The sequence below is a fragment of the Merops nubicus genome, unplaced genomic scaffold, assembly GCF_000691845.1.
Source record: "Merops nubicus isolate BGI_N331 unplaced genomic scaffold, ASM69184v1 scaffold20727, whole genome shotgun sequence".
Taxonomy (NCBI): Eukaryota; Metazoa; Chordata; class Aves; order Coraciiformes; family Meropidae; genus Merops; species Merops nubicus.
In genome coordinates, this window is record NW_008622546.1 from 62486 (window position 1) to 78061 (window position 15576).

Consider the following 15576-nt stretch of genomic DNA (forward strand, 5'->3'; position numbering starts at 1 on the left):
TCACTGTACAAATTACAAAAGTTCATATAATGCACACATACACACAGAGAGCACCCACATGTGTCCCCTTAAAGCGTATTTAAGTTACTGATCTGAAAGCATTTACTCACTTTGCAAATGCTAACAAAAAGGGATTGTCCAATACAAAAACTGCATCACACAGAGCTGGTATATATTTTCTTATATAACTTTATGACTGTGTATTCAACTAAAGTATTATGTTTGTGACAGCACGAAACTGATAATAACCCATGTTGTTATCTTGCTAAATATTGCACTCCATGTTCAAATTTAAGAAACTTTTTAAATGAAGTAGAAAAGGAAAGAGTTGCTTTCTTTATATGCAGTATGCATTTCATAGCTAAGATATTCTGCTTGCAATTGGTTCTCTTGGGGCATTCCAAACTTGTCCCTGTCATTGCCACGTAGAAGTACCCTTACTAACTCTAAATGACAGTCTGGACAATAGGCTAACTTTGGTAGGACACCATTCTTGCCCATAGGTAACTCAGGCAATCTTCAGAAATCATGGTGTCAGCCTCAAGTAGTAGAAATACTGTTTTGCTTATTAAATTAACATTATTTTGCTTATTAAACTTACATAATATAAACTTAAATTATAATTATTTTTTTTAAAAAAAAAAGACAAAAACCAAAACCAGAAAACACTTTTACAAAATAACCTGATTCTGTGGCATTATTTTTATATTCATTTTTAGAACATCTTATTTCTCTGAGGTGATAACTGCCCAGTGTGAAGGAACGGTCAAAGTGCCTGCCTTAAATAACCCTGAAAATTTAGCTCAATGGCTGACTAGATTAGATAACGTGTCTAGAAAAAGAGATGCTTTCTGGCTTAGTAGAACAAAAGCTTCAAGAGTAACTGAGGGAACTAGTGCAGGGCACCCATCTTCCACCGTAACGAAGCAGAGCGACAGGGTCTCGTGCTGCCAGCTCCCTTACCAGGAGCTCTCCACAGCCAGAGCAGATCAGCTGCTCAACAGGATTTCAGTGTGGGCAGAGCGAGCGAGTGATCACTCAAGGACACTGCAAACCCTTCCTGACCCTTCCTCAGAAAGATCTGGTTTACCTACAGAGAGATAGCAGTATATCTACTTCAAATTTTTTAGCCAAAATAGTACTCTGGCCCTGGGATTTGCTAAATTTTCTGATTTTCCAAACCTCTCGATTTCTTAATAGCTGAAAAAACTTCATTCAGTGTTAGGGCTTTTTACTATCACACACAGCATACAAAACCTTTCTGTGTCAGCAACACAGAGGTAAAGGAGAATTTGTTTCTTCCTTTTTCCCCCTCAAAAATATACTTAGGAAAATAAACACTTCCAAAATAATGGATTGAGTTTTTTGAAATTATTACTATGAATTTCTCTGCTTTGTTTCTTAGTTTACTACTTGGTTTTAGTAAATGTAGGTCACTGACAGTGGCATCTTAAGGTATTATATTTCAGTAAACGCACTGAAAAACAGAGAGTCCTGAGAGAAGCACCCCAGATTTCTATCGTGGTAAATATGTCAACCAGAAAAATTCAGCTGCAATGAATAAATAAAATACAGTACTAAGCCTTCAGGTCTAGAGACAACTGTCAGTGGATGATTTGAGGAAAAAGAAGTTAACTTGATCCAACCTCCTTAATAACCACATGTTTGCAATAATCCAAAATATATCTTTAGCTGAAACAATTTCTCTCTTCCAAAGCATTCTGTTTCTAAGAGCATTTCCATAACAATATGTGACATCTGAAACGCTTAAGGCCACCAACCATGGCAGTACAAATTACACTCATTTTTCAATACTCAATGCAAGGTGCACCACTTCCAGCACTGGGATTGGTTCATGCTGCGTTGGTTTCTGCGGTGAGACACGATCAGCATGCACCAGGGCCACAGAGAGTCTGTAGACTTTGGAGATTCATGCTAACAGGTAAAGAGGCTGATCTTACCCGCCGTAGGCTGGAATTGGAGGAGGGGGGGCTGCTGCACGAAACGTGTTGTACACCGTGCGACCTCGGCCTCTTAGGTGTGCACCTCTGTAAGCAGCAGCTGCAGTTGCAGCAGGGTAGGGAAATCCTGGCACTGCAAAGAGAAAAAGGGGCATGAATGTAAAATATTCAGATCAACCCAGTGTTTTAAAACAAGGGTAATGGAGCAGCACGTGTGTGCTTATATTAAAGCTCGCCTGTAACTGGATGAGAGAGTCACAAAATAAATTACTAGTCTTTGAACCAGAGGTCTCATCCTTGTACACAAAAATCACTGCATGCTAACGGGATACGGCAAACCGAGGGTTCAGAGGGCAGGAGGTAGGGCTCTGGTTCTCTTCGAAGACAGTGTTAAAAATCATGTTCACTGTTTTAGCCAACACTGCTACTGGGATTCTCTTGGGGTCCAAGTCACCCAGTACAGACTCAAATTTACAATGCCAGACATTTCCACCACACTTCCAGATGCATGATTTGATCTGTCTTCAAAAGTCAGCCCTGCTTTGAGTGGAGGTGAGATGTTGGACCAGGTGACCTCAAGTGATCTAAATTATCTTGTGATTTTACCAACTGAACAGAGCTTTACTTCTTTTCAGATGCTGATTATTAACTGGGTCTTAATTGTGTACCAAGTGAATGAAAGACAGAGCAGATCTTGGGGGGAGGAGGTTTACCTCATTCATAATAGTACCTGTTATTCCTTCAAAGGCAAGAGTTGCATAGTTTGGAAATATCTGAATGCAGATAGTATTCACACCCAATAGAAACAATTTAGATATCTAACAAAGAAATTAACCCAGACATTTTATATTGTCACTGCAACTAAGTATAAACATTAATTACCATTCCACATGAGATTTAAAATGTTTTAATCTCAAACTGAATAGTAATACTACTTTATTAGTAGTACTTGGTTTCTTTTTGTAGAATGTCTTAAAAACTTCTCTTTTCATAAACTTTTTCATTGAAAAATTTTAAAACAAAGCTTTCCATTTTACTTTCTCTGTTTTTTTAACCAGTGATTCACTATTTCAGTTCTCCTTTGTACAGATATTGCTGGCCAGTGATAGAATGGATATTCTTTCAACGAATTAATCAGTGAGACAGAGAAAATCAAATCCAGCTCTGTTGGCACTCAGGTTATTTCTGTTGTGCTTCACCTTTTTGAATTTTTTCATTACGTAAATTAAGAGAAAAAAGAAATAAATATTGCTCAGCAAAGCCCCAGTAAAAAGCAAGCCAATGGAAGTAATGATGCATAAACCAGTAAGTTTTTCAAGTCTGAAATATGAATTGGTTTCAATCCACACTTTTCTTTCATCTGTTTTAGCATTAAATTTTAAAAGAAGCCTTGAATTTGAAAAAGAAAATGAAAAATTCACAACTTGTAGATGTTGCTGGTTGAACATATGAAGGAAAGTATGTACTGTAATTATAGTGATTTTTCCATTACCACCTTACTACTGTGGCTTTTGGGCTTTGCTAAGTCCCTCTCACTGACAAAAAGGTTACACAGTACTTCTGCAAAGATTAACATGTCTGTGACACAACACAAAGCAACCTTATGGCAATACAAATAAATTAGTATTTTACAAACTGCAAATACCATATTTTTATTCCTCTTTCTATGAAAAGAATGTCTCAAAATCAGAATGATGAACTTACAAAATTCAATTTACTGTTGATACCTTTGCAATCAACAATATTTAAGAAGCCTTAAAGAAATACAGTCATGGAAAGCATTTGGGGGAGGGGGTGGGAATGAGCATGTGTATCATATACTCAAAATTCAGATGCTGTAAGTACTTTTGCATATCCAACAACACTGAACGTTAAACAGCATAAATACAGCAGTGACCTACTGCTGGAGCCACATAACGTTCATCCTTTTCCTTTCCAAATAAACAGTCTTGTATGCAAAGTAGTACAAGGTGCGTATGACAATGTAAAAGATAATTTCAGTGGACTGAAGATACAAGCAAACAAGATACAAGCAAACATTATAAATCAAACAGATCTCCAGGCTGTGCTGTAGTTCCTCTGACAGAGCCGACTGTCTCCCCATACTAACAGATAAATAAAAGGTGCAATGCTCTAGTAAAACTTCACACATGGAAGTTAGCAATACATGAGAAAAGCATGAGGGTTGAACACCAAGGGATCATCATTATCTTCTGTCCCTTAGAGAATGTATCTGTGAATGCCACATGCTGGAGACTTCCTGTCTTGGCTTAAATGACATGGTTTGCACAACATACAAGGTCAAGAGAAATTTCTCTGACCTAAAAGCCACTAACAAAAAAAATTTGTGAAGACTGACAAACTTTGAGCAGTTTGGACTCATATGTGCATCTGTGGTTCTCTACATAATGACAGAAAGCACACTTTCACGAGAGAAACAAGGAATGGTAAAGAAAACCAAACCAATTCAAAAAAGCCTAAGCTCAAGTGATGTAAGGCATCTTACAACGTTGTGGGATTGCAATACACGGTCTGGGAACTCCTGCTCTAAGATCTGTTTCAGCACCACACACCTTACACACGTGTTAGGAACCAAGCTATCTCTTAATTTTCAGAAGAAATGACTAAATATATGTCCAATAAAAAACAACTGGAGTTGTGCAGACGTATTTGAGACATTGAAGATACACTTCTGTGAAAGAATGAAAACTTGATGTAGTTTCTGAGCACTTTTTGTCTTTGAATCCACTCAATCCAGTTTTCACACAGACACATTAAAATATATATTCTGCAATAATTGAGCATTTATCCTAAATACTATTTACTCTTCGTGGTGGTCACCCCTTGGAAAGAATTACAAGTGAATGGTACAAAGAAATGTCGCTGGAAAAGCAGAGTGCTCCTATCAATGAATGAGTAAAAAAGAACATAAAATAGTTTTTTTTTTTTAAAAAAACTACATGATTATGAGAGTGGTTTTCTCTTATAAAAGAGGAGAAACAGGTAGAAAATGAAGATAGTAGGAGGAATCACTTAGCCCATACGTCTTTACCAAATCCAGAACCCATAATGGAGGAACAACACTCATGGGACATGCTTAGGACAAGACAATGATTTCTACCATTTTCAAAGAATCTGGCACAGAGAGCATGACTTAGAATGAAAAGCCTGAAGTAATGTAATTGTTTTGCTATACCTGCTTTGATTTTTACTAAGGAGATAAAGCATGAAGCATAGAGTAAAGCAAAACTCTAAAAAAGCTTGTAGAAACAATTAGTAGAAGGAAATGAAGCAGACAGAAGTAGATCGAAACTGAGCCTGAGAAATATGGAACCAAGAGTGGCACTGCAAGGTCTTTGAGTGAGGTCTAGCAATAGAGTTTATCTATAATAGAGTTATATCCATCCCCCTCTGGATTATTTGGGTCAGTCTGAAAATTAGAGTACTTGAAAAAATGCCTTCTATTTTCAGGTGGTAATATTAAAGATTTAGCTTAGCGTTTTAAATTAATCAACAAGATCAGGTCACCCTAGATTTGAAGTCAGAAAAAAAAAAAATCATGCTACTTCAGCCCAGCTGAGAAATCAAATATAGGAATATTAGGAATATGTTATAGCCACAGAACGTGCTTTGCTACCAAGTTTTTAATATCCTCACCCCAAAATACCCAGCAGAAGTGGCACCATTAGAACACAACTGAAGAATGGACATCATAAAAACAACTTTATGAAAAAGGCTCTCCCATCAGGAAGCATTATATGCTATTAACCAGCCCCAAAAGTAATGAACATACTAGCCAAGAGGGGTAAAGATTTTAATGACTTACAGTTTGTAGGTCAACCTTCCTTAGTGCCACAGTGCCAAACTCCTGAAACTCAAGTCAGTGGAAATGGTATTATAATGGGGTTGGAAATGTGCTGGACTCTCAGCAGGGAAGCATCTGAGTCTACTTCTAAGCAGAAGTACCTTAAATTTATTGAAGTAATTTGATTATTAGAATTCTTCTGATCTGACATAAAGGCAGATTTCTCCAACTAAACAATACTGATATGAGGTGAAATTAGGCAGTAAAAAAAGAGAAGGACTATATGTAGCCAACTATCAAGCCAAAGAAACAATTTACAATTCTCCTCTAATAGCCCCATCAGTTCTATAGTTGTTCATTCAGCTGTTCAGGTATGGCTGAGACTACAATGGCAACAACAAAAAACAGGATGGTGATGAGATTCCTTCTTTAAACTTATTTGTTCTATGTTTAAATTCAAGAGGAGATATATATATATATACATTTAAAATCTATTTTATAATAAATATTGTCCAAAAAGTTCTCTCTTCTGGATACGTTTGTAAAAATGAAACCCTGTCAGGGTGTTTCCTTCATCAAACTTCAGTTTAGAACTCAAACATGAAATCTGGTCAGCAAATTGCAACACATAATTCTAAAAGCCTTTTTAATTGCTTAACAGGATTCATGTTAGTGTATTGGTAAACTTTAGGTAGCTAATGATTTTATATAGAAAATAAATATTAGCATAAGGAAAAGAGAAGGAACTTCATCTTTTTGTTCACAGATGAAATTTAATCAAATCTTAGTTTCTTCCAAAAGATGTAATATAAGCATTAGTTATACCATTTTAAGTGAACACAACAAGTAGGTGCACTTTCTAGGCACCATATCTCAACATATGCCTTCGAAACACAAAGACTGAAGAAACAGTGACAATGCTTAATTTTCCAAAAGGAGGAATATAACCTGGTAAAAAATACTGTAAAGTTATACACTGTGTGTTAAAGTTTCAAAGCTTTGGGATAGATGGAAGAGTAGCAGATGCAAAGAACAACAGGGGGGCAGATTTTGTATCAAATCCATAAAAATATACAGCCATTTTAATGGGCAATTATTCTTTGGGTTTGTGCTGTGGTTTGAATTTGTATGAGAGTACCATATGCCTCAAGAAAGGTGTGCCATCAAGATGGATGAATGGAGCTACCTGTCAGCACTCCTCATCGCTCCTTCCTTGTGCAAACTAGCAGGTCATCTGCCACCAAGAGCTTCCAAATGTTTAATGGGGAGGAATTTTAATTTTACATCATGTTTGAATCAGTTAATAGCTAATTTACCACCACATAGTTTAGCTGTTAAAAAGGCAGGGAGACATTTACATTATTCTCATAGTTCAGGAGGCTCCCTGTTGAGGGAACACTTCAGAAGTGCTGGACATAAAAATTAAAAACAAAGAGATATAATGGGCAACATGCTGAGAAAGGCTAAGCAGAATAATCTACATGATATTATCTGAGATTTCAAGATCAGAATCAGGAGTTTATCCTGATGTGTGCCGTGTAGTTCACTTCACTGCTACAGTAATAAGCAGTATTACTTGGCATTCTTTAAAAGAATTATTAAAATTGTGTGGAAGAGGATGTGTGCAGATCTTTGTGTTTAAACACAGTCTGAAGTACAATGCAAGTAAAATTTAAGCTCTGTTATTACATATTTTAGTTTAAAAAGGCTTTTAAATTATAGATATACAGATTCTTATAATTTCAGGGTAATCAAATCTTTTAAAAGTTCACAATGTTTAAAAACAGAAAGCTGAAAATACGCTTTTTTCCCACCTGTTGCTTTTGCAAGATTTTTATCCCTGGGATCTAGTTATGAATTAACTGAATTCAAAGGAAATTTGATATATGTCAAATACAGTCACAACCGGACACTTCTGTTTGTTTCATTCACAAACTAGTCTTTGAAACACATCCTTAAAATTAGTAGAACAATCACTTCCTCATTATTGTACAAAAATATATGTTAGAATTAAACACTGTTGTTTAGGAATGAATAAATCTGTATTTTGGACAAACTGATACTTATAGGACATTCTCATTTGAAATGCATTGAAAAGGAAAACAAAAATCTCTAATTAATGTACAAGTCTAATCACCATTCTCCACATGGAAGAGTAATTTTTCACTGTTCATTTGTTCAGTGTAATCTCAAAACTGACATAACAGAAAAGCAATGGCCTATAAATCTGCTCTCATTTGTTTCTTTAATATTCATATTCCATTGAACTACAGCTGCTTGTTGCTGCAGTCTATTACAACATGCAAAACTGTCGATAAAAATATTATGAAAGGCAAGATGTGTTTCTTCATGGTACTGTGTGCCATTTATTTGGAAAAAAATAACAATAAATGACTCATGGCTTGTCCCTTAGTTTGCTGCACACGAGGCGATTAGTGATTAATTACCTTGCTGCAAATTGACATGGCACAAGAAAATTGACACAGCTCTGATTAATTAACTTTTTATGAGAGACAGTTACTTCCAAAACACTGCACACTGTAATTGAATCCCTTTACACAACGCTACTGCACCAAGTTCCCAGTCAAATCCAAATTAGCACCAAATTTTACATAAATTTGGTGAAACATTTCATAGTAAGGTATACCTTGAAAGGTGATGTATTTCTAGAAAGCAAGCTGCTTTAAGACACAGTTTTCAACCATTTCATCCTCAAATATATGAAAAATAAGGTTTGTTAAATTCTTCCATACCAAATCACCAACATAATAAAAAAAAAAAAATACACCCCCCCAAAAAAATACTTAAAATATTTCAACAAAAAGTGACCTCCTATTTAATGTGCTTATTGTTAGGCTGACATTGTAGGAGAACATTTAACTGTTCCAGTAAAAGCATTTGATTTTCTTTAGCTAAAATTTATTCCAGATCTAACTGATCTACTATTTCAACAATGACTTGGATATACTGAATTCACAGAGTGTTTGTGATGATTATTTTAAGTATATAGTTCTTTTACTGGACTGTATAGGTAGCCACCTGAATCCCTCAGACACGAAAGGATTTCTCTTAACATGCAGAAGAAAAAAAGGAGGGTGTGGAAGTATAAAAAGAACAGATAAGATGATTGACAATTTTTTTTTGTAAACCTATGTAACGACATCAACCAACAACTTTGAATAGTAAAATGCAAGAATTGGTGGTCAAATTACTTATAGTGTACTAATTACAAAAGAATACTGTATAGTTATGTTACAAAGTGTACAAATAGTTGATGTACAAAGAACAGTTGATTTTTCAAAAACTAAACAACTTGTAAACAAGGAAAAGCTCAGCAGGTAAAAACTAACAACAAAGCAACGAGGCCATAAAGGGAAAAAAAAAGCCAGTGGAGATCAGAGAAGCTACATGTGATCTTAAATTAAAGAACAATCTTCAAATATAGATGACCAAACTGATCAATAACTTGGCTTGTGCTCCTGGTTGTTGGATACCTGCAAGTTTCAAGCAAATGGAAGAATTTGCCTGTGTCTAGCTAGACACCGTTTCTGAGACAAAGTAAAAAGGACATGGTTGTGGGAAACTAGACTAACAGCAGCACTACTATAAGGAGATGACAAAATTTGAACATTTATGAAAGTCAATTATGTGGTGATAAAAAGTTCTGTCTAGATGACTCAAGGATTACTAAAACACAGAATTATTAAACTATAGAAAAGAACACTGGCAGAACGTTGTTGGGTTGGGAACAATTTAGGCAGGAAGTGACTGAGGAAAAAAACAGCTATTAACCTAAACAAAGGCGTATGGGAAAATATTATCAAAGCATAGAATTGCCTCTAAACAGTCATACAGATATTAAAAACGTTAATTCCTCAGAAGTACTTACTATTTGTAAAATTCAGGGTGAAGAATTTTGCTGTATACAATATGGTTTTAAGAGCCATGATATAATAACAACCATCACACAATGGAATAAAGAGTGACACTAAAGTAAGTCTTTATTGGAAACCAAATCTTACAGGCTAAACTGAAAATCCCAAAATTAGCAAATTGACATGTGACAAACAATGATTTGAGATGTATGGTCAACTCTGGGTGTCTACTAAAAATGAGGAACACAACATCTAGAGTGCAAAGCTAAGGGAACTTCAGAAGCCTGCATGTAGGGCTCTGCACAAAAGATCTTACACAGAAGATCGCAGCGCAAAAAAATACTAACTGCAATTCTCACTATTGAGCTGCATATTGAGAGGAGTAAATGCAAGCAATCCTATTGACTTATCTCATTGGTTAGTCATGAGGACTGCCAGTGGCCAAGTGCCATATCTCCACTGACAGGAAAGCACTAACACACATGAGATGCCCAAATGTCCATCAAACTTCTTTATTATTTGAACGAGAGCTCAAAGACACCTTCCACAATTTACCATTAAAACTGTCATGCACACCTCTCCAGCCATCTCCCACCCTCCAGGTGCAGGGTGGTGTGTAAGTCAAAAAAGTCTGTGGCACCCAAGTCAGGCAATGTCTGCCTTTATAACACTCTTCTGCCTGCTAGTTCAGGCACACTGCACCACCACGGAGCAGATTAGCAGAAGAATGAGTACAAATAGCAAGGCACTTAAAAACAGATTTGCAGGAATGAAACAAAACCCATATTTACAAATTCTGGACAACTGCAATACATCTTACACATGACTTATTAATCACCATTTAAAATACTGACAGATAGAAGGCAAAAGGACAGTTATGCTCCACGTAGTTACAGAAGGACGATGTATAGTACTAGAGAAGACAAAAAATTCTGTAACAAGAATTTCAGGCAGTGCTACCAAAAAAAAAAATAAAAAAAACCAAAAGAGGTTCACTTTACAGTTTAAAAAGGCTGATACTTAAACCAAGAATATAATATGTACGAACACAAAATTGTACTCTTTTTTTTTTTTTTATTTTGTATTATCTTTATAACTCTCTGACTTAGAAGTCAGTGGAGCTACCCTGCACCCACATTTGTGTTACTTTTTTCAAAGCAAGGTCCAATAATATGGGCCAAAACAGTGTTTAAAAAACTTCTAAAGACATTTCAAAGAGAGATTACATCAATACTTTTTTTCTGGAAGTGATACATGATTTTTCAACGTTTTACACTTCTATACCTGGGGGAAAAAAATAATAGAAAACTATTAGTGAACTTCTCCTACTTATTATTGATGCCTGTTTTTATTTAAATGTTCATGTCTGCTCAAATATGTGGACATCTCCCTCTGGGCAGGAGTTTTGCACTGTTTCATTCATGAGTTTCAGTCCTACAATGGTTAAGCTGGTTTAACAGGAGCACTCCTTTGCAGGGCTACTCTACATTTCTCCAATTGAGCCACAAAAAGCAGACTAAACCACAAATATGTAAACACAATCTACTAATATATATTTTAATTGAGATTAACTGACCTGCCATTCTATTTTAGTTTAAGAGAAAACAAACCAATTAAAAATTTAGTTTGCAGAAACCTTTTTACATTTAATTAATACCATAATATAGGCAAATTATTTATATCATATGAATACTCATTCTATAAACCGTTTCTGACCACATACCAATTCAAAATGGGAAGCTTACTGAACAGTCTCTCCCTTATCAATAACAGTAAAATCACAAGAAATAAATTAAGAAAAATGGCAACAATAAAATCAGAACAAATTTATCATTGACATCACTGCAATAAAGCATATGTCCTCTTGGATTGAATATGGTCAATAACATCTTACACACAAAACCCAGAAAAGGATACACCAGTGCCAGGAGCACCTACACTTCAGTTGCTTGGAGTCTCGGGATAAGACTATCAGAAGACTATCATCATTACAATATAATTTTCAGGTAATGACGTGTGTGTGACATACTAAACCTGACAAAATCAGCTGAATCAAGGTTGCTAAACTGTATGCTTCCACTGATGATTCTGCTCAGAAGAGCACTTTAAATCACAGTCAGAAAATTTCTGTTTTCCCTACGTAATCTTCTTGGTACTGGAAATATCCCAGCATATAACAGAAATGTCAAAGATCTTACTTCAATCCATCAGTAATGCCACAGAAAATTAAAACCTGGAATCTCTTCACTGAAACAAGAAATATGAAAATAGTTTCATACAGCTTTTTTTTTTAGCTAGTTTACTAATATTTCTAAGCCAAGTTACCTACTTCTACATGAGGCTATTCAACAGACATATTGAACAGACAGGCTTAATTTTCATTTCTGTAGCACAAGGAATCCACAAATGGACTAAATTCTACTATTTGTTATGGTATTTATACTTAGTACTTATGATTTTCCTTATTTATTCCATGCATATCAACAAAGTCCTGAATGATTAATGAATGACCTATGAATCAAAATAAAACACAAGAAACAAACAAATCCTTTTAAAAATGGCACCTCTATCTGTCATAAATAAGTACTAATAAGTTATTAATAGAGAACATATATAAAAAGCTAAGTTCTCATATAATGCAATTAATACTTAAGCTTCTGCTATAGATTTCCTTCTTTCCTGGTATATAACATGTCTTTGGATCAGTAGGATTATTAGGATAATTCAGGAACATTTCTGATGCCTGCTCTGAAGTAATGCAATGTATTTGCCTGATTTGCTTTAAAAGAAGCATTAGAAATACTTCTTGTCAAAAATATTACAGGACCAAAGGTTTCCAGGGAATTCCCTGAAAGAACTGCCTTCCCACCTTTCAAAAACATCTCATCTTTGCCTTGTTGTTTCCTGGTTGCTCATAAACTAAAATCCCACAGCAACATAGTTTATTGTTTTAATATCTGTCTGACGCAAAGCAAAAATATTCTCTGGTGAGTGCTTATCTGTCACATGTACTTCTGTGAAAGGAATATCAAGACAAATAAGATGTTCAAGGGCATATCATGGGATTATGATTTTGGCACTGACTGAATTCTGTTTAAAAATAGTTGAAATGATAAATAAAAGAGTATCTATGCTGATACTTTGAGGATGGGAACTGAAGAGCATAGGGTTTTTAATATTTTAATTATAAAGGGTTTATACTTTATTTTAGTATGAGTAGAGAATGAAAACTCAAGTCCATAAACAGGACAAACAACATGGCAGGAAGAGGAAAAAATATTCATAACTGAAACTGTTAAAAGAGTAAAACTCTATTCTCATGATACAGTGGACTGTAAACTAACTTTGTATTAATTAAACTCAGTGTAATGGCATTTTCTATATTGAAATGAATAACCAGTGATCTGGAAATTCATTAGACCATTAGGTTAATTACAGAAACTGATGAAAGTTTTATCAGACAATTACAATTAAAGAACAGGAACAATGTGGGACAGATTTATAAGTATTTGCACCACCTCAATTGTTTTTGCTGAATTCCACCAACACTTCTTACAAAATTGCGATCAATATATCAGCTTAAAAATGGCTGATCATTTGCCCTTGAATACGATAAAATAAAATTAATTAATATCTGATTTCTGCCTTAAAAAACCCAACTATCACCCTCTTGCAATATGAAATATTTCTTTTCCATAAAAATGAAAATGTATGGAAAAAAAACATCTATACCTTGGAGCTGATAAGCATGCTTAGTGAATATGGAACAGCTCTAACATTGAGGAAATGTACATCAAAATTGACATAGTTTGAAATGTACCCACTGAAGTCAAGGCAAAATTCTCTTTTATGGACAAAACATTTGGGAAATACTGGCATTCATCTGCATAACATTCTGAATAACACTAGTAAAATAACATTTTACTATTTTACCATAGCTGTCAGCTATTTAGTCCAGTAAACTGTCCCTTTAACACATGCTCAGAGAAATTGTCTAGTAGTTACATACCTGACAGCTCAAGTATCTTTGTTTTAACTTGGAACTAAAATAACTGGGGACTTGATTTTTGTCTTTTATGATTTCAGACAGTGAAAAATATTTTTAATATTGCCTTGGAACTTCAATGAAAATTTGTACTCTCCCAAGGCCTTCCATGGGACCTGGGCATGCCCAGCTGTACATTTTTGACAGAAGGGATGCTCAGCTATTGGCCACCTTCCTCGCTCCACCAGCGAGTGCTCAGCAAGCCCCAGAACGTCCACTGAAATCCAGAAGACAAAGAAGTTTTCCCCTGGCAGGTGCACGTCCTTTTCCATCCCCTGCCATGAAGGGGCAGGGGGGATTATCAAGAATATAGAGCCAGGCTCTTCACAGAGGCACACGCTGGGAAGACAGGAGACAACAAACATAACTTGAAAGAAGAGAGATTTCCACTATCAGGACATTCCAGCACTGGAACAGATGACCCAGAAACACTGTGCAATCTCCATCCTTAACGGTGCCGTGGTGCAGCCTGGTCCTCCTGGCCAGAATTACTGTATGATTCAATGATTTCATGTCTTCTTTCTTTCCCATGCTTTGGCTCTCATTAGCTTCTAGTTTTGTTCACATTTTCAGGCACTTCTACATCACAGGAAAATGAGGAAAAGAGGCACTAAACAGTTTTTACAAGTCCTTGTATAAATTCAGATTATTTGCCTTTTTTAAACCATACATACCTAGTTACATTACTGTCCTTTGTAGAACAGTGATACAGACATTCAGTGACAGAATTTTATCTTCTTTTGAATCTTCCTTTTGTCTAGAAGAGTCTTAATATTCTCACGAATCCTATCCTTGAGTGGCTTCAATTTGGAAAAGTTCCTAAATTTTTCTTGATACATTTCTTAACAGTAGATAGAAATATCTTCAGGATTTTAAAATTTCCTGTGGAAGTAACTAGTCTAAAGAAGTGACGGCAATAAGAGACCATCAGTTACGTGTAGCCAACCTGTTCAATTTATTAAGCTTCAGTGAGATATTGTGGGCCTCCAGGAAGGTTCCAGCAACTGTTTGCTTATTTTCTGGGACTTGGTGTACTTTACTCTTTAAGTTCTGCATTATGATAATGATGAAGGATTTAACTGCAATCAGTTGTATTAGTTCTGTCCAATACTATGGGACTCTACAGCAGCCAAGATGAGACCATGAGCTTCCCTACTTTTCCTGCCTCAATAAGGCAAAGAATCTGTCCCACTAAGGGATGGAAACCCATTTGCATGCTGAATCTATGCTTTCCACATAACAAATTATCTATTCCCAGAATGGATGTACAAATGACAAACTGATCCAGGTCCCATCTTCTGCTTCAGCATAAGAGCACAGATGAGGCACGAGAGACTATTGCTACTGATTTGTTCCACTGCTTGCAGAAGAAACAGCTCATTTCTTTCTGTATTATGCGAAGGGCCAGAAGTGATGGAAGGAAGCACAGCCATGTTTCCAACTCTCGACATATTCTGTGGTGTAACTAATCACTGTACTGGGAAATGTACAATGTGATACATAAAATGCATTCTTGGGAAACAAAACATCAGAAGAGAAAGGGCAGCTCCAAGAAATGTACTCTTCTTTCTCGCTAGCCAAAAAATGGGGTTAAGATGTTCAGAGTCATCAGTGGCTACTAATGACTAGTACAATTAAAGCTTAAAAAGTTAATTGAGAAATAAAGCTAGTCAAATTAAGAAAAGCATATTTTACAACTATATTTCCGCCCTTCATTCCTTATACAATATAACTCAGGAGCAAAAGATGAACAGTCACGTTAAAAACAACTTTTCTAAAACTGGGGACTACTCTCTCTTTCAGATTAGGAATCTGAAAACTCCTAAATGCCACTAGTATTTAATGAACTCCAAACTTGTCAGTTTAAAAAAATCTCAGCTGCCTCTTTCC

The 15576-nt window shown here is 35.6% G+C and overlaps 1 protein-coding gene across 1 annotated transcript in view; it reads right to left on the reverse strand.

The window, feature by feature from the left end:
• LOC103777288 (RNA binding protein fox-1 homolog 1-like) overlaps positions 1–15576 on the reverse strand; it is a 61951-nt gene that overhangs the window by 43983 nt on the left and 2392 nt on the right. The window contains exon 2 of the mRNA XM_008944835.1: positions 1962–2094. Within this exon, the coding sequence (XP_008943083.1) occupies positions 1962–2094 (133 nt within the window). The remainder of the gene's footprint in view (positions 1–1961; positions 2095–15576) is intronic.